At 26.4% G+C, this 20491-nt stretch overlaps 1 protein-coding gene across 1 annotated transcript; it reads left to right on the forward strand.

Moving 5' to 3' along the window:
- The first annotated feature begins 2409 nt into the window (after positions 1-2409).
- LOC119683994 lies at positions 2410-18936 on the forward strand. Its single transcript, XM_038097925.1, has 2 exons — positions 2410-2451; positions 18210-18936. Exon 2 carries the CDS (start codon positions 18211-18213, stop codon positions 18934-18936), a length of 726 nt encoding a protein of 241 aa, XP_037953853.1. The 5' UTR covers positions 2410-2451; position 18210.
- The last annotated feature ends 1555 nt before the right edge of the window (positions 18937-20491 follow it).

The raw sequence follows: 20491 nt of genomic DNA on the forward strand, positions 1-20491 counted from the left end.
ACAAATTTGATGTTCTGTTTAGTAAGCGGAAGATTGTAAACTCTCTGCCTAATAGCCTAGACCTTGCACAATTTGACTATCATTTATTTCGGTCTCTGCAAAAATCCCTGAATGGTAGAAAAACGATCGACCGAAGAGCCGTTGGAACTAAGTTAGCCAATTTTTTGCAAAAATCAGTTGGCCGATTAAAATTAAAAGCTATTCAAAAAATGGCAAAATTGAAAAATAATAATGGCCAAAATTATCATGATTTTTTTTTGGTGTTCTGTTTATTTATTTCATTCAGATAATAATATCAGTTCACACGATTAGTTTGCATTTTTGCCTTCGACAACGCCATCAGTATTGAAATAGTATGTGTTCTTTTTTATTCTAGATGTGTTGCAATTTCGGTAAATGCTTTTTTATACGAAACTCGTCCTTAAGATATTATGTCTTGTTAGGGCTTCAATCATGGAGATATGAATGTGAATGTCAGTTATAATTGCATGTCTAGCTCAGCAAGTTCATTAGGTAAGTCAACATTAATTTAGCATTATGTCACACGGTTACGCTATATAACACACTTTTAATATCTACTCTCTACTAGGTAGGTAGGTATGTTAAAGTGGCGGCCTTGTATCCAAAAGTACACTTGAACTTAAATAATGACCCATTTTAGTACGTACATAGACTAAAAGGTTAGTATCAAATGACAGTTCTATGAATTTAGCTAAGTCTCTAATGTTACAGTATGATAGCTCGGTCAGTACGGTAAGAAAAGGCACCACGAAGTTTTCTGATCTTCTCCTAGCTAAAGAAGGGTACTGACTCTCTACTAGCTTCACAGAAATGTTGAGTTAGGTTAGAGTGGCGGCCTTTTGCTCAAAAAAAGTTCTGCTATGATATCACGGATTAGCGTTATTCAGGTCGGTTAGATTTAATATCTTCTTTTAGCCAATCATGGACACTGACACATGACGTGAAGTACAGTTTAGTTCTCATTTGTAAAGTCACGCACTCAACAAAAATTATTTTAGGATGCTTCACAAAGAGACAGATAAATAAAGTATTATATTCAGAATTTTTTATTTTAATTTTAATTCTTTAAATTAGCTTTAAGATACTGCAATAAAAAGGGTTGTCCCTTAATGCATTTAAATAAATAAATAAATAAATTATATTCACTAGTTATATTGTAGAAATCAAACATATTCTCTAATACGACGCTCCCACATATTACGACATTTCTCCAATGTACCGTACATGCCTTTAACAGTGAGCCTATACTTCAAGACATTGATTATTAAGTTCAACGAGAGTTTGTTACTTTAAGATTTGAATGCGATTCTAAAGTATTACATTAGGCGAATATAGCTGAACTGTGTCAATTTATAATAAATGAAACTCAATAGACGACTTCCTAACCTATCTACCACAGGAAGAACAAAATAATTTTAATGCCGTAAACGTTTGTTATATTTTTTAACTTCCTTGAAAAAATCATATGAAAGTATAAATAAATATTACTAAAATTAGTGCAATAAATTTAATATGGAGAAAATATATAAAAATATAATTAATGTTGAAAAAATATTTATTGCAATATATAGAGCATTTATATTTTCAATTATGTTATTGCTTTGAAACCATAAATGCACCATTAAAGCAGCAATTTAAATAAAGAATTGCCACACAAATTCCGTAGCGCCAAAACAAAAGTAGGAAAGAATTAAGAGTGACGTAGCAGACGTCAGTAGGCAACACCATTAGCACAACTTAATTCCAATCGATGTCATTAGTACTCCTTCTTCATAGAGTTGAGCGCATGCAAGACGTAGTCGGTTTCGTGAAAACATACGATAAGCGTATTTTTTGCCGAATACCTGCCTCGTTTTCGCAAAGTTGCTTGCCATTCTTCTTAACTGTTGCATGCTGTTCGTGCTGCTGTTACTTTTGGCTACTGTTGTCTTGTTGTTGTGTTGTCGTTGGTGGCGTACATGTTTACGCTGTTAATGATGATGTTGATGTTGATAATGATGACGATGACGACGATGATGATGATCGTGTTGGTGACGGTGATTCAGGTGATTTTTGCTTTAAGAAATACAAATTACAATTTAGATCTCATTTATTTGCCGCAGTTCAAGGCGTTCATACACGAAGCTTTTAAAAACGTTCCACAGCCGCACGTTCGTCTGTCGTTTGTTATATGTTTCACGCCTTCATTTTAATCGTTATAAATTCTCATATTAAATTTGATATTTGTTTTTTTAATATGTGTTAATTGTTTCGGAAATTATTTATTATATTTTACCCGGTGGCAATATACTAATAATTAAATTATATTTATGTTTTTTACCTATAAATTGTGTTATAATTTATGAATAAAGAACTGAGTGTTAAAGAAAAAATTATATGAAAAATAATTTTTCATTTAATAAAATTTAAATTAAATAAGAACTAAATCAAGTAAGTGTATTTACATTTTTGTTTCTCGAGTTTAATAAAAACTTATTATGAAATAAATAAAAATAAAAAAATAAAATTAATATTAAAATAAATTTTAAAAATAAAAATTATTTTATTTTTTATTTATTTAAAAAATTGTGTAAATATTTGTGATTAAATTAATAAATGGAATTAAAACGTAATTATTTGTAGTTCATATTTTTCGTTATTTTTGAAATAAAATATTATATTACTTTAAATAAATTTATTTATTTAATTTAAAAAATACAAATTCGTTTAAAAATAATAATTATTTTATTTTTATTTATTTAAAAAAAGTGTAAATATTTGTGCTTAAATAAAAAAAACGCAATTGTGCTTAAACGCAATTATTTGTAGTTCATTTTTTGCGTTGTTTTTTTTATAAAACATTAATTAAATTCAGTTATTTAATTTAACAAATATAAATTCGTTTTAAAATAAAAAAATTATTTTATTTTTCTTAATTTAAAAAATAGTGTAAATATTTGTGATTACAGAAAGAAAATATTTTGAAATGAAATTATTTGCAATTCATATTTTTCTATATTCTTTATACAAAAAATTATAATTATGTAGTTATAGTAAATATATTTGTTAAATTAATTGATCAAAATGGTTTAACAAATCAAATTTATTAAATATTTAGTTTGTAGATTTTAAACTGAGGACAAAAGGTGTTTAAATTAGTGACTTTTATATATAAACTGCTAATTTTGGAACTCAAATATATATTATAATTTGTATTATACTTATTAAAATTTGAAAAATAATCATATTATCAATATTAAGAAAAGTTTTTATTTGACTTTAAAAATATATATTGCACATAAGAATATATTATTTTGCATAAATTCTTAAAAATAACTAGATATAAATATATCTTATAATTTCTTATAAAAAAAATATTAGAAATCATGTGTACATATAATTAAAAATATATACATATGGCGGACCTCATTATCGAAATCCTAAAATTGAGAAATAAATTAATAAATGAATTATGTTAATAATTATAATATTTGTATAAATGTATAAAACTGTATTTTATCTAAATTTTCCATTTGCAAGCGTGTTTGCATAATATATATTTATGTTAAATAGAAAAAATTATTCAAGTACAAATTTTGTACCTTCAAATGGCTGAAAGCATGTTTTAAGTCTGCACCTTTACCCGTAAAATAACAAAAAAAAAATATGTTAAAATTTGCAATGATATGAAAATAACAAATTTTTTTAATTATTTACATTTTATTACGATAATAAATTAACAATGTTTATAATAAAAAATTTTTGCAAAGAACAGTTAAATTTGAATGCTAGAATAGACGTTTGCTTCCGTTGAGAATAAATATTAATGAGTCATTATATATGAAAATTTCAACTTTTATGTTGCTACATAAAATTTGAATTTTAAATTAATATTTATAATTAAACTAAAATTTGTAATTTTACTAATTATTAAAATTTTACACAAACAGAAGAATTAAGCAACAAACTTCACATAAGGTCGTTGGTTTAATTTTGTAATTTAGTAATAAATTTAGTTCGAAAAGTTTATTTCAAAATCCTTTTGCTTCAAAAAATAATAGAAATTAAAATTTTATTTTAAAAAGTCTTATGTTTTATTTTAATTAAATTTTTTTGGTTTTTTAAAAAAGTGCAATATTAGGTTTTAGAATTCTAAAAAAAGTTTATTAACTAAGTTTTAAATTTCACTTAAAATAATAACGTATAATTACTTTAAATAAAATAAATTGTAATGTTGATTAAAAATAATTTTGGAATTGAGATTTAAAACAGGTTTTTAACTAAAAAATTGTCAATAATTTTTATAAGGCGTTTTCTAATATTATAGATTTATTTTACTGAATTACATACAATCCATTCTTATGAAAATGTATATTTTGTTGAGGAAATAAAATTTTTTTTGTACATATTAATTATTTATAATAATAAATTTAATAATAATTAATAAATGGAATCTGTGGTTTGAAAAAGAAAACATTTTTAAAATGCATAATTTTTTATAGTATATAAACCAAAAATGTTTGTATTTCCTCTCATAATCATCGAAGTGATTATAATTATCTTATTTCAGCTTAAAGATTCTATATAATTTCAAATACATGTTAGATGCAGTAATAAATGATGAACGTTTTTTTGATTATTATTTAGATAGTTTTTATATATCATAAAACTGTTTCGTGATCATTGATACAGATAATTAAAAAATTTTTTATTTATAATGACAAATATTTTGCTAATTATGATGTTGCTTCATAGTATTAAATGACTTTATTTTAAAAAATTTAGATCAGAGACTTTAAAGTTTGCAAAAAAATACCTAATTTCACTTTTTACAAAAATTTGTTAGTCATTTGTATACATATTTCTTTTTTTTTTTTTTTGATCTATTTAAGATACTTTCAATTCATTCACGAGTGCCTTCTATTAAAAAAACTAACCACTCATAAAACACTTAAATGTCGTATAATATGCAGTTTTTAATATAGAGAGTTTATAACTTTTTAATGAAATGGTGAATAGAAATTCCAACTTAATTGATCTGTTAATTAAATATTAAATAAACAATCTTTTTAAAATTTTGAAAAAATATTCAATATAAATATACATTGTGACCGAAAAGTTTCCGGAAAATTTTAAATAAAACGCAAAATTCTTAATCTTCATCAATATTTATTTTATCTCCTTCAAAATATGCTCCATTAGAAGCGATACACAAATGCCAACGTTTCTTCCAATCATCAAAAAATTTTTTATAGGCGCTTTCCGGTATGGCTTTGAGTTCCCTCTGCGAATTCTGTTTTACGTCTTCTATGGATTCAAAACGCGTTCCTCTGAGTGGTAATTTGAGGTTGGGAAACAGGAAAAAGTCACACGGTGCAAGATCAGGTGAATACGGTGGCTGTTCGATGGTATTTATTGAATGTTTGGCCTTAAAATCGTTGATAATGTTGAACAAATTGAGGTGAATCGGAACAAGCCGGGCGTTGACACGTCGCATACACAAATTGTCCACCAAAATCAAACGAGCCATCTCACGACCGATGCCTAGCTCTCGTGCTATCTCTCTAACACTCACATGAGGATTTTTGAACACGATTTCCTTTGCCTTTTCAATGTTTTCGTCGGTGGTAGAGGTCGAAGGTCGTCCAGAACGCGGCATGTCTTCGACGGTCGTACGACAGTCCTGAAAGGCTTTGTACCACTCATAAACTTGAGTTTTCGATAAAACTGATTCCCCATAAGCCTTTTGTAGCATTCGCAACGATTCTGCACACGAAATTTCGTTCGAAAAACAAAATTTGATGCAAACTCTTTGTTCAATATTTTTTTCCATTGTTTTTTTCGCAACGCACTACTGAGGTGAACTGGTTTCAACAACTGCCGTAAACGAACTGTCTGACAGATCGCGCTCATTTTTGGCATAGTAATTAAGGACAGTGCTGCCAAACTACATAAACTTAAAATATCGAAACATATACAGCGCGCGAATTTTAAATGAGAATTTCCGAAAGCTTTTCGGTCACAATGTACATCGATAGAAATGAAAAAGTTGTAAATAAATGATTAATAGAAGTAAAAATAAAGTACTACGGTATTTAACCTCAAACTCCACTTAGTAAAAATTTTGTATTTATTTATATGAACAATTATCTATTTATTAAAAATTTTGTATTTATTTATATGAACAGTTATCTATCTACCTTGTGTTGAGAGACTCCACATTAACAAAATAGAAACATTCTGCAGAATATTTCAGAGTCCATCTATACTTAGAAACAGCGGATAAAAATTTTTTGTAATGCGGCAATAAGGATACGATAAAAACCTAAGACAAGCAAATAGCAGGCTCATTCAAGTCAATCTGGTATTTCAACAAACTTCTGAAATACCAGATGTCTCAGTAATTTTTGAACGAAATATGCACCTAATAAGTAGCACTCTCAGTGATGAGATTTACAGACGTTAATATCAGCAGATTCTCTAAAATATGAATATGAATCTTTTCACTGACTGTCAGATCATTTATAATCATTTATTTAAACATTTATATATCCAATATCTCTTTATGTCCTTGGTTCAATGTCCTTGATTTGATTTCGTTACCCAAGGATATACTCGCATAATAGGTCGTGCTATTGCATTTTTTCTTTTAATAAGAATAATTATAATAATAATATTGATATGAGTATATATATATATATATATATACATTCTCAATTTAAAGTTCAAATCGATGAAGATTATTATTATTTAAAAAACAATGTTCAAAGTAAAAACAACTTTGACGATATTTAATCCTTTAAGTAAATGATCACATATTTAAAATCTAACAGTAACATTATTTTATAATATAATTATATTATTATATATATTATATTATATATATTATTATATTAATAAATAATATATTTATATATATATATATATATATATTAATATAATTATATTTATATATTTTATATAATTATATAATATATATATTTATTATTTATATGTTATTAAATAATAAATTTTATAGAACTTTAAGAAATTCAATAAAAATATCGTATTTTTATTTCAGAATAGTTATAACTATTGTAATCCCAGTAACCGTTTATAATAAGAATTGACTTCTGTAACCAATCTACTCCTTTCATAATAATATTACGAATTATTTATTGATTTATTAAATCTATTCATTTTGTAGAAATATCATGAAGTTTTTAAATATTATAAAAATAATATATGTTATTGTTGACGAAAAGAATTATAGCCTATGAAATACATTTACATATCTCTCTCTCTCTCTCTTTCTCTCTCTCTGTACTGTCCAGGCTGTTAAATTTTTATCAGTTAAGATATTGGTAAAGCTTTGTTCTAGATACGTTTTATAGGTATATACCTCTATATCCACTTATTAAGTGTTTAAAACAAGTTAGACTTTAAACGATTCAATTCCTTGATATTTTAATTAAATTCATTCCATCACATTTTTTATATTAATTGTTTAAATAAATTTTCTAAATATTTTTGTTTATATTTTGTAAATATCTACATAAATAAAAACAATTATTTAAAACTCCATTTACGAAGTTAAAGTGAAATAAATAAATATTTTATGTTAATTAAAAAAAAAGTAGTCTACATAATTTTAATTAAGTCAGAGTCAATGTATTTCTAACAATATAATATTATTTATTGAAAATTTTATTTATACTAAAGTATTTTGAATTTTAATTTACTTAAATAATATATGAAATTATTTCAAAATCATTAAATCTTAATATAAGGCTGATGACATTTAAGCGACTTAAAACTGGTTTAACTCTGTTTTTAATTTTAACATATTTTTTATTTAATTGGTTAAATTGCATTGATAATGAGAATATAAACAAAATAATATTATCTAAATTTTTAATTTTTTTTTCTTTATGAATTGAAAGTATTTCGAAAATTTTAAATAAAGAAATTTAAGTATATACATAGTATTTACTAAATAATAATATGTATGAAATTTTAATAATAATAAGCTATATCACGGGTTCATATTCATAAAATACGCATGAACTTGTGAAAAAATTGTTGTCGTCTTTATCTAATACACTAGTTTAGGCATATATAAATCGGTAAAAAAATGAGACAGCTATACATTGTAATAACATTTCCTAATGTTTATTTTTTTCTTTTCGAGAGTGACGTGTCTTTATGACGAAGAGAAACTTCTGTTTAAAAGTTAGAAGAGTTAAAATAGAAATAAAAACAGAACAACAAAATTTTAATTAATTTATTGAAATTTGGCTGGCCATACAACGCTGTTTGAAGTATTGACAATTCCTTATCATCGGTGATCTTAGGAAATATTCAAATTTTTGTAATTAGTTAATAGTCCGGAGATTTGTTTGGATTGCAAGTGCCAGGCTTAGAAGTCGTAACAAGTTAATCGAATTAGGCAGTGAACGGATCACTCATCACAGGTGAAGTGCTGCCTTTTGCAATCAAATGAAATCAATCGGTTTTGTTGATAATTTTAGATAATCCTGTCCAATTTATAAATTACTTAGATACTATTTATTTACCAAATTACCAAAAACACTATCGCTTGATAATTATAAATATATATATGTTTCATTTTTTATAATTAGTCACCAAAAGAAAGAAAAAATTAATCATCTTAAATGAATATATGTACATATTATTGTTGCTTCACAAATGTCATACATGCGTATATATAGTATATATGTGTACTATACTGTACTGACAGTACTGGTAATAATGTTAATGAGGTTAATGAGGTAAAGATTAAAGTGAATTTCTAAATTTACTTAGAGACATAAAGCGTACATCAACCTTATTCTTACGAGAGCATTACATATGGATTAATATATTAAAGCATTTACAGTCCATAAGAAAATATAAATAGCTTTTTCTTAATTATTATTGAGTTAAATTTAATTAATTACAATTTATTTCTATTATTCTATTATTCACATTTCTATACAATCAGAATAATTTACACATAGACATATTATAAAGTCCATACTAATAATTTTTTAAAAATTACTATACAAAATATAGGAATAATCTAACAATCAGAATATCAGCAGCAGCTAATTGAATTAGCCCACTTCAACGAATTAACTAATTGACAATTCTAATGACAATTCCCTCTATGAAATTGCACAAATTGTTATAATGATGGTGTATAGTTTGATCAAATATATGGCTTAACGAGTAATATTCAACGTTTGAGAAGCCTAGGAGATCTATGACTTCTTGCATTAAAGAAATTGGAGATTGAAGATAAAGCTATGTGGTTATTTCGGACATTAAACATGGACAGCAAACAGCTTGTTCCAAAATTTTTTTCAAAAAACAATCCATGAGCAGATTGCTTCAGATATGCTGAATAATGTTATTTCGGATCATATCATAACTACTGATGAGACCTTAATCTGTGAATTTCATATAGCAAATAATTCAACTCCTGTTAAAATGTAGAATAAAAGGCAAGCCCAAACTAAAAAGTTTCTTTAAAATCGCTCCAAACTAAAAGTGATAGCTTTTGTATATAGTGATATTTCAGAAAAATAGACAACTAATAAAAAATACTATTTAATCATACTTAAATGTTTTTTAAACGTTTTTAATCGTATTTAAACGTTAAAAGTCTTCATTCTATTGAAAGATTAAGATTGTGTTAAACTGAGTTTTTGTATCTTTATTCTTAAAAACTTATATTCATTTTTAAATTTTATTATTTGTTTACAGTTTTTATAAATAAGTCAGTGGTTTGATAAATCAGTGACTTTTTGAATTTCCCGCGCAGTTACTCCAAATGCAACAGCGCTGCCGTCAGCTATAATCTACCACTGGGCAACTTTTTAATTTTGAGCAAGCTACGTCGTTCAATTGATGCTTGATAGCCGTTCAAAGCAGACAAACTAGAGAATTTTTACTAAAATGGAAAAAAGTGAATTTCGCCATTTCTTTAAGTTTGGAAACAGAAAGTCGCAGGGGGCTAAATCTGGAGAATATTTTAGATGGGGTAGTAGTTCGTATCCCAATTCGTGAATTTTGGCCACAATGCTTAATCAGCACACGAAATTGAATAGGTTTCAAGTTCAAGGCATTAATCAGTTTCAGTGCTAAAATATATTATAATTCTCATTCATTTGAAATTGGAATTACATTACATATGTAACTACACGAATTGCGTTTGAAGATTTTAATATTACTATATATGAGCTGTTAAAGACTGCTCCTTATCTGTTGGCGTAATAATTGCTATTTGTGTTTTAAAATATAAGTTACCTCACAGAAGGCAACTTTAAATTTATTTCAAGGTACATTATAATATCTATTAATTGGGAAAAAAATTTTACTTCTAGAATGGAGTTTAGTGCATCATTTTCAATATTCAAAAATTTTACAATTCTCATTCATTTGTAATTCGAATTCGAATATATAAGCAAATAGACAAATTAGGTTTGAAGATTTTAATATTACTGTTTATGAGCTATTAAAGATTGCTCCTTATCTGTTGGCGTAATGATTGCTACTTGTTTTTAACATATAACAATTTTCTCATAAAAGGCGAATGTAAACAAAAATTTTACTTCTCACAATTTCGTTTGTTATTTTGATATACAAGATGTTTATTAATTGAATGAAATAATATCGATCAAGATTCCAGTTCAGTGGATTAATCACTTTCAGAATTAAAATATTTTACAATTCCCAATCATTTTAAATTCGATTAAATAGCATACAAAATAGATTTATCTCCCAGATTTTAGTGCTATATTCACTTTGAAGGTTCTTCGATTGGTAGGTTATATTCTGTGTAGTCCAAATACTGAAGTTGTGATATAATAGTATCTTTGTCGGTATTGACTAAAAATAACCAATTTTACTTAAAGTTAAAATAATGCACATAAAATAATGTAAAAAATATGTTAAAATAAATATATATTAAAAAAGTAATGTTGGCAAGCTATTAGATAACTTCCATTTTGCTACCACATTCCTCGCAAAAACCGTAGTATGGAAGATTAAAGACTAATTCTATCCCGCTGGATTTAGATAATTTAATAGGTCTTTCGTCTTTACGATGAACAGTCTGATAAACTATCAAAACAGTATCTTTCTAAGAGCCTATATCTTTTGGACGCCAAAGCAGAGCATTCACAGAGAAAATATATTAGGGTTTCTTGCGGGTTTCCACAACTTCTGCAGTGAGGGTTATGGGAAATACGCAGTTTCTCTTCGTTGGTTCCTACACACCAATGACCAGAAAGAACTGCAGTAAGAAAGAATTGCAGTCACGGTTGCCACTTATAGTACTTTAGTACCAAAATTGGTACTTTTTTTTTTTTGTTTGGTACTCACGTTCAAAAAATGGTACATTTTTGACGACCCAACTTTATTGTGGATATTTCCAATTAATTTTTTTTATAAATGCAACTTTGCACTATTTTATATTTTATTCATTTATAACACTATGAAAAACACAGAACGAGAAAACAAAAAGGTCCAAAAAATTTGGGACCTTTTTTTACAGAAATGGTACCTTTTTAAACCAATTTTGGTACAGAAAAAAATTTTCAAGTGGCAACCATGATTGTAGTGTTCACGCGGTCTCTTTTGATGAGTTCAGAGAGGATCTTTTTTATAGATCCATTACATTAAATAATGTTATGTTCTAGATTAAAATCTAATCAGATTAAACAAAAAAAATTAGAGTATATGTATTAGAATTTTTATGTTTTAATTAAAATTTATATTATATTACGAATTATAAAATCTTAGTTAACATTTTATCACAGTTGCAAATATTGCAATTGCATTTGCAATTTCGCAGCAAATAATTTAAATCTTGAAGCATAACGAAAAAAGTATCTCACCGAAGAGATACTAGATAGATGCTAGTATCTTAAAGCCATTGTTGCAAATTTGATTCTTTCCAACAAAAGAAAAAGAAAATTGTTGTAAGAAATGAAATTGCGCAACTTAACAAACTGATATTTAATTCCGCAAGAACCCAAGTAGCATACATAAATATCATATTTACCCACATAAAAAATATAATATTTATTAAAGCAATTTAAAAAAAAAACTAATTGTTGGTTGAGATAGTTTTATGCTTTGTGTGTGCAGAGTAAACAATATTATTTTTATTAAATGCTGAAGTTGACAATAAATTTTTACAAAAAGAAAACAATAAACAATAAAAAAGTGCTATTTTATGAAGCATAAAAATTTTCGTAGAAACGTAAAAGAGAATATTTATAATAAAATTATTCAAAAAAAAATTTTTTTATTTATTTATTCACTTTTTTAAAGTACTTAACTTACCGTAAACACTTGTGATATATCTTGAATAAACAGTAACGCACTACAATTTGAGTCACAAATTAGCTAATCACATGTTCCGACTCCGTTAATTTGGTTTAATTTCTAACAAACCGCGACAATTATGTATAGATAATATCTTCCATATAAACACGAACTACTTAAAAAATTGTTCCTCATTAAGAGCTTGTTTTACTAATTATTTAGTGCATTTCAACATCAAATCTACTTTTCTATTTTAATAATTTCATTTTATTTTTGAAGATGTTCTATGGCTTCAAGTAAAGTTTTTAACATAAACTAAACCAATTAAATCGTAATTAACAGATATTGCTCTTCATAATTACCTATAATCCACAGCGATTTTCGAAATTTAGATGACAAATGAATCATCTGTTTTCTGTCGATCTTTAATAACATCGTTCGGTTTTTAATATAGGTTCAAAATGGTTCGGAAGCTTTCTCGACATACATTTAGATAAGAAAATTTATGTGGCAAGAACACATCGAAGCAATTTAGTCTGAAGCAAAAAAAAATATACCGTCTGTTAGGTTCAAGATCTGAATTCAGTTCTTGAAATAAAGTTATTATATAGCATATATATATATATAGCATATATAATATGCTATATTATTATTATACATAGTTATTTATAACGTCATATCCTATATAGCATATATAGCACTAATATAGATATATGAAATATACTTGTGGGGCACTGTAACTTTAAAGCATATACCTATAATATGCTATATTGTTATTACTATACATAGTTATGTATAACGTCATATGCTATATAGCACTAATATAAATATATTAAATATACTTGTGGGGCACACTGTAACTTTAAAGTAGAAAAAACTTTAATCCAGGATGCTTATACATATGTTTGAAGCAGATCTACCTGGTTCTATGGAAACTCCTATTCCAATCTCCGACTCTCTTGACCACAGCCGAAGACTGAATTATTACCATGTTTTACGACAGGTAAATAGGGAGTGCACTCATATTTCCTCAGCAGGAAGGTCAAGGGCTACATGGCCAATTTACTCTAAATGTAGAACCTCTGACATAGTGCGCAGAAGCAAATCAAAAGTATCAAGGTTAATATCTATTTTAACAGGACTTTTGAAAAACGTTATTACTATTATAATATGTAATATATGTGAACAATAAATGAAAATATATTTATTTTAAGGAAAAGTATTTCTAGTTGTCAGTTGTTTTTTTTTTCAGTTTCATTTTTATTACTTGCTGTTCATTTTTATAACTACCCTAGCCCATTTGTCTTCAAGAGCCATGATTTGTCCATTGTACAACGAATTTCGTAGTATCATTTTTGAAAAACTTAAGCAATGGCTTTTCACAATCTCAATTTTTCTTTAGGAAGAAATGTGAAATCATTAAACATTATCTAAACATTATCTCCAACACAGCTGACCAACACGGTGCCAATTAATAAGAGAAGACCAAATTAAAAGAAGAAAACAGAATTAGCGTACCCATTGAGAGAAAAGTTCAGCATGATGTAACGAAGATGATGTTTTAATAAAACCCTTAAGGCAGGAGAAGGTACCCATTTATCAGTGGGTGAGGAGTACCAGGTACCTAGTCGGAAATCGTAAAAATTGGAGAGAGTTTGCTCTTCAGGAGCGTTCTTTGAGGAACGTTCATCTTTCATATGATATATTAATCATGTCTATTTTTTGTAGATTATCAATATTAAAGAAATATAAAATAAAAAGTGTTGAAGTGAACCGAACAAATATTCATGATATTACATCTGCAATAATACGCTGGATAGCCCTGGACTTGCAAAAAGTTTCCCAATTTTTGCTTGGATACTATAAATTGCTTATGTTATTAATATTGTATTTTCCCAAATTATTATTGATTATCTAAATTTATTGATGTTAAACAAAAAATTAAATTAATAATTATTAAATTAATAATAAATAAATTAGTTGTAAAGTAATTTAAAGTATTTTTATGTATTTTTTATTCTCCAATCTACGCTTTTTACTTTATGGTGATAAACTAACCATATTGCGGACCCGTAATTATTAAAATTTTAAGAACAAATCGTTATGTTATAAATAAATTTATTTTCTATCTGAAACAACTAAATCTCTCGTCAAATTGCGATGCTCCGTATATAGTTACCTGTCCGGAGCAAATGACCTTTTGCGTGTATACATACTATACATACCTATGAGTATATAATTCATTCTTTAATCGAGAAAACAGTAAAATTGTTAAAATAACAAGATAAAATTCTCAGTTGACTTGCACCAAAGAGACGCATCATTTGATATTGAAAATTAAAATAAGTTATGCGAAACGCGGGAACCGTTCTTTAAATATTGAGTAATCATAAGTGAGCCAGTCAACCAATAAATCGTGCCACAACTGAGAAGAATTAAGAAAGATGAGGTACTTTAAAGCCAAAGCAAAAGAATTATTCTGACTAAATAATTTGCATAATTTGACTTTACTTACAAACATATTGACTTATGTAAATTTTTACGTTCAATTAACTTCTGTGATTACTTGTTTGGCAGCAGAAAGGCGTGTCAACAATTTCAGCACCAAGTATCTCAAGCAGCAAAAAAGGGCATGAATTGCCAAATAATTTTGTATCTTACCGATATTAATTGTTTGTTAATTTAAATTGATTCAAATCGATCGTTTATCAAAGTCAGTAATCACATAAGCGCTGAAATTTGATATGCGCCGTACACAAAGTATCTCACCGATGCCGAATTATAGATGGCAGAGTGCGTACATTGACTGCCGCAAACGCTGCTGGGCTCGAACTTATTTGCTACTTGAGTTGTCCGCTCGCACGTTTTAATGGGTTGATTTAGAATCAATCAAATTTGAACAAATAAGCAATTTATTCTTTCAGTTTTTATTTATTTATATTTACCTATATTATTTTTTTTTAAATTTTTTTTTTATTTTTTGATTTTTAAATAACAGAAAATTGTTTTTGCATGTAACGTGAGAACATTTTTTACTACAAATTGTTGTAGATAAAAAAAAAATGTAAATTTAATTCATAAAGCTCAATACATCATTCTAAGGTGATATGGAGATAACAAAATAAATTCTCTTAATGAATGTATTCATAATTATTATACATTTTACAAGTATTAATAGATCTAAGATAGTTGTGAATTCGAAATGCTTAGTAAGATATAATAAATAAATTTAATTAAATGGTTAAAGTAACAGCTTCAACTACTTGAGTTTTTACACACGTATATATTTTGTTATATTATATGTATATTTTATATATTGTCTAATACAGAATTAGAATAAAGATACGATAGTATTTAGGGGTCCAATTGAAACGAAGGAATGCAGCCATGATTAATCTTTTATGCTAGCAACTGCCCTTAGAATTAAATTCAAAATATCCATTGTTAAGAATTTTATAAAAGCACAACAACGTCTCCTAAATTTTGAACCCTCTGTTTACCAAGAGCTGGGTACTCGGAAAGAATGTGTTCTAAGTTCTCAATATTCGTTTCACAAAATTTATAAACATCAGTTTCGGAGTTTAGATCCAACTTATTTATACTTCAGATTGAAGGTTTTTCCCCCAGTTCCTAATGATACCATTCAAGTGAAACACTCTAGACCAATACACACACCAGAACTCTATCTATTTTTCAAGTAGTCAAATGATTTAAAGATAATGATATTTTTAATTAGAATTTATGTTCCCTTTTTAACGAATACATTTCGTGTTTATTTATATTATATTATTTATATTATATTACTTATATTATAGTATTTATATTATATTATATATAGTGCAGAAGTAAGTGTTTTGTTTGTATTCTTACAAGACTGCAATAATAACTAATAATAATCATAAAAGATTTTTGAAACTTAGAAGTAGATATCAATTATAACATCAGTACGTTTCCATAAACAATAATAACTAATAAAAACCACGAGTACTTTGGTAGATTGGAAGCTGAAGTGAGTAATAACAACAAGATATTATATTAAAGTAAGATAGGTAAGCACAACCGACTCTAACAATTTCACATAGCATTTCAACAATGTTAATAACTACAATTAATTCCACTAAATGAGAATTATAATTTTTTTATAATACATTTATTTCATTTATAATATTCAAGAATTACAAATTTACTAATTATTCGAATTTATAATAATATTCTATAATTTAGCATATATTTAGAAAAAGAAACATACATAACTAACTGCATGTATAAAATTACTCAACACATTTCTACAATTTCAGATGATTCTTAACTATTAAATTTTATCATACACATTTTTGAAATGTAGTAAAATCTAATACAATATATTTGTGTAATTTAAATAAACCAAGTAAGGAAGATAGTAGTTTCTCTAGCACATTAGCAATAACAGCTTAAAACTCGAACTATTATTTTCAGTTGGATATAGAAATTAAAATGTTAAAAGTAATGTTATTTAATAAAGTAATTAATTTAAGGCATTGAAAATATTCTCAATTCTAAGTAAAGTTACATTATGTTTACGTTCAGTAGGTATTATCTGACCTCATTAGCGCTATTTATAGATTTTGTATAGCTTTTGTACAAAAAATTACACCTATTACTCGACATTGGATAATGTAAACCTACAGTTAGATTATATTTTAATACACCCTTCTCACAAAACATTATATTAGACATATGTAGTATTATTTCGCCATGACAGTCTTAGTTCTATAAATTATTTACTACTATTTTACATTATCCACTTAAATAAATTAATTGCAAAAAATTCAACATAATTGTTGCAAATTTGTTGTTATCATTTGTTCATAGTTTTTGCATGTGCATAGTTGCTTCTTCTGCTCTTGTGTTCTTTAAAAGAATTCACTTCAAATGAAATGTATGCATTACAGAATGAAAAAATAAAAAATTATTAAATAATAAATATTTCTGCCTAAAGATAAAGAAGAAATGATTTTTTTTTGCAGAACACCATTGCATTAACATTTGTCATAATATAAAAACTTTTAGTTGTCGGGTAAATCTTGAAGATAGATTTAAACATCCGAGAGATAATATGCAGTTGATAATAAAAAAGTGACAAAACGAATCAATTTATCTCTTAGACGTTATAATACCGCGTTTTCAAACAAAAAGAATTTTTTTTAAATTGAATGACTAAAGACCCTAAGAAAGATTTTGATTATAAAACAGGAAGCTAAAAAGTCAGCTGGCTGTACTATCAAAATATTGAACGGAGAGTTAGCGTTCAAGCATTTGAATACAATCCACAAAGTCAGTGAATTTCTGTCTAAAAAGAGGCTTAAGTGCAGTAGAAGTCTTGAGTAAAACAAAATAATTAAAGTTCAATAAATCAATATTTTCTTAAAATCAAAAAAAAAAATAATAATAATAAAAACTAGTATTATAACAAAAACATATATTTTTAAAATTAAGTACAATAAATTTTTTAATTTAAGTACAATAAATTTTTGTGATATATAATATTTTTTAATTTAAATAGAGCAAATTTTTGTAATATAAAATTTTTTTAATTTAACTAGAATAAATTTATATAATATATTTTGTAATTTAAATAGAATTAATTTTTATATTATTATATAATATTTTTTAATTTAAGTACAATAAATTTTTGTGATATATAATATTTTTTAATTTAAATAGAATAAATTTTTGTAATATATGTATAATATTTTTTAATTTAAGTAGAATAAATTTTTATAATATATAATATTTTTTAATTTAAGTAGAATGAATTTTTATAATACAATATTTTCTAATCACAGCCAAATATTTTTTGATTTTAATACGCATATTATTTTAACTAATCCATGTATAAATTTATTTCATTACAGTATGCCATCATTAAATAAAATGAATCTTATCTTGATTACAATAATTCTTGCCAGTGGAAGAGCACCGAAATTATTAGTTAAAGCATTTGTCACAAATACCAACGCCATAGCAGATACATCACACCCACCCACTTCATCATTAGCATCAAAAGTAATTTACCAAAGTCCCCTTATGGAGAAAATCTATAAAGAATTTATTGTCTCATCGAAGCCGCTAAGCTTACGTAAATACAGTAGCGGCTTAAAACAGAAGAAAACAAAGAAGGATTCGAGAATTTATTACATTCCCATACCTCCATCACCATACAGATATATAGCAGGCGTGGGCTACGATTATCAACCAATGAAAATAAATCCGATTATGAAAGATACATATCCAATTGCTGGCGGAGCTTCACAGAAACATCATCATCACCATCATCATTATTATCAACCTTATATGCCATTTGTTCCAACGTATCCAAATACTGTCAAGCCATTAGTGAACGTAGACTCCAGCACAATGTCCAGCACGAGCGGCAACTCTAATATTAATAAGAATAATCGCATCGACACAGCAGTTTCAGGCACAAACGGTGAAAGTAAATTGCATAGACTGCAACGCGGTGATTATCTTTTTAATGGGCGCCCTTTCAGACTGCAGGTGGCGCATGCGAAGCCGAAACATCAAATAACGCCACAAAATCTCAAATCGAAATTGTATTTTAATAAAAATTTTATTTATTAACTAAAATAAAAAATAATTCTTTTTAATATATTTTTAATTAAGTTTTAGGTATATATTTTTTTTTTATACCCAAATACTGAAAATGTTGTAAGTTTACAGATGTCCTAAAGGTTGATAAAGTCAAACCGATCGTGTAAAGTTTGGAAAGTAAACAATTTAATTAAAAACTAATTTAGTACAATCTCGTGCTTATTGAAGTTTAGTTTGTTTTTACTTGAATCAGTATTTTGCGAAAAAATAGTAATTATTTATTTTTACTTAATAATCGAGAAGAAATGGAAAAATCTCTTCGAGAAAGTTCAAAATTTAATTTAGAAATTTTATAATATAAAAATTACAATTATTTAGTGAGAAATTTTATGTTTAGTTTATGACGTCATCATATATTTTTTATTAAGTTTAAGAACTTAATATACCAAAATAAGCATAGGTATCTTAAAATCAATATTTTTATCTCGATCTACTTCATAATCTAATTTTAATTCAAGAAATATTCTTTGGCCTATTTTCGGCTATTTTAATTTTAATTAAAAAAATATCCTTTGACCTGTTTTCAGATAAGCCATAATCCATGCGAAAGATTCATGAAATATGCATTGATTCTTATAACTCAAATCTTTTTCAAATCTTCGATAACATGAGTGGTCCAACCCACTAACAGTAACTCAATTTAGGATAATATATATATTTTGAATTCTTTTCAAAACATTACCCAATATTTTTTAAAATCTAAAGCAACAACCTAAATTATATAATAACAACTCTTATAAAGAAATTATATACTCGTAAACTTTTATTTATTTTTTTTCTTTTCTCATTAGTTACTTTTATATCCATAAAACAACATCATAACTGTAGAGATGAGATCATGATCATCGTGGTATTGTGTCTCTCATGTCTATATGAGACAAATGCCAACTTATTTGGGCTGCAAGTAATTGGAGTTTCGCGAGAAATAGTAGAGCAGATAAACTAGTTAGAGACGCTACTACTCTTTCGGATAATGCAATAAATTTGAGACTGCTGTTCCGGTTTCCTCTTTCAGACTAAATTCATCTCGAATTTAGATAATTTCATGTTTCCTGATGAAGAATCTGATAAACTGCTCAAGTCGGTACAATTGATCTTTGAAGGATTGAATTAGAAACAATATGGTTCGTTAAAGATGGCTAAGATGGCGAGAAAGAATTTTTCCAATGGTACAATTGACCCTTCACATATATAAGTGACAATATATTTTGTGGTAGGATTGTCATATTAATAATAATAAATCTCTCTTAAAAGTAGGTATTACTTAAAAATCCCATAAGTTGAAATAAATACCGAAAATTTGAACTGCAAAAAATTCGCATTTACTACATATGAATATCATAAATAGGTTATGTGTGATTTCCTTAGAAACACCTATTTGAATTAGAGCTGTAAGACCTTTATACTGAATTGTGCCACAATCTATAGAAGTGTTTATATATAATACTAAATATGATTTCATTAAAAAGCTATCATGGAAACCGAACTTCCATTGTTTCTAACCAAACGCCAAACACTGCACTAA

Source organism: Teleopsis dalmanni, chromosome 2 (assembly GCF_002237135.1).
Source record: "Teleopsis dalmanni isolate 2A chromosome 2, ASM223713v2, whole genome shotgun sequence".
Classification (NCBI taxonomy): domain Eukaryota; kingdom Metazoa; phylum Arthropoda; class Insecta; order Diptera; family Diopsidae; genus Teleopsis; species Teleopsis dalmanni.

Coding starts and splice junctions, on each gene's coding strand:
- LOC119683994 (XM_038097925.1), top strand. CDS start 18,211: ATGCCATCATTAAATAAAATGAATCTTATCTTGATTACAATAATTCTT.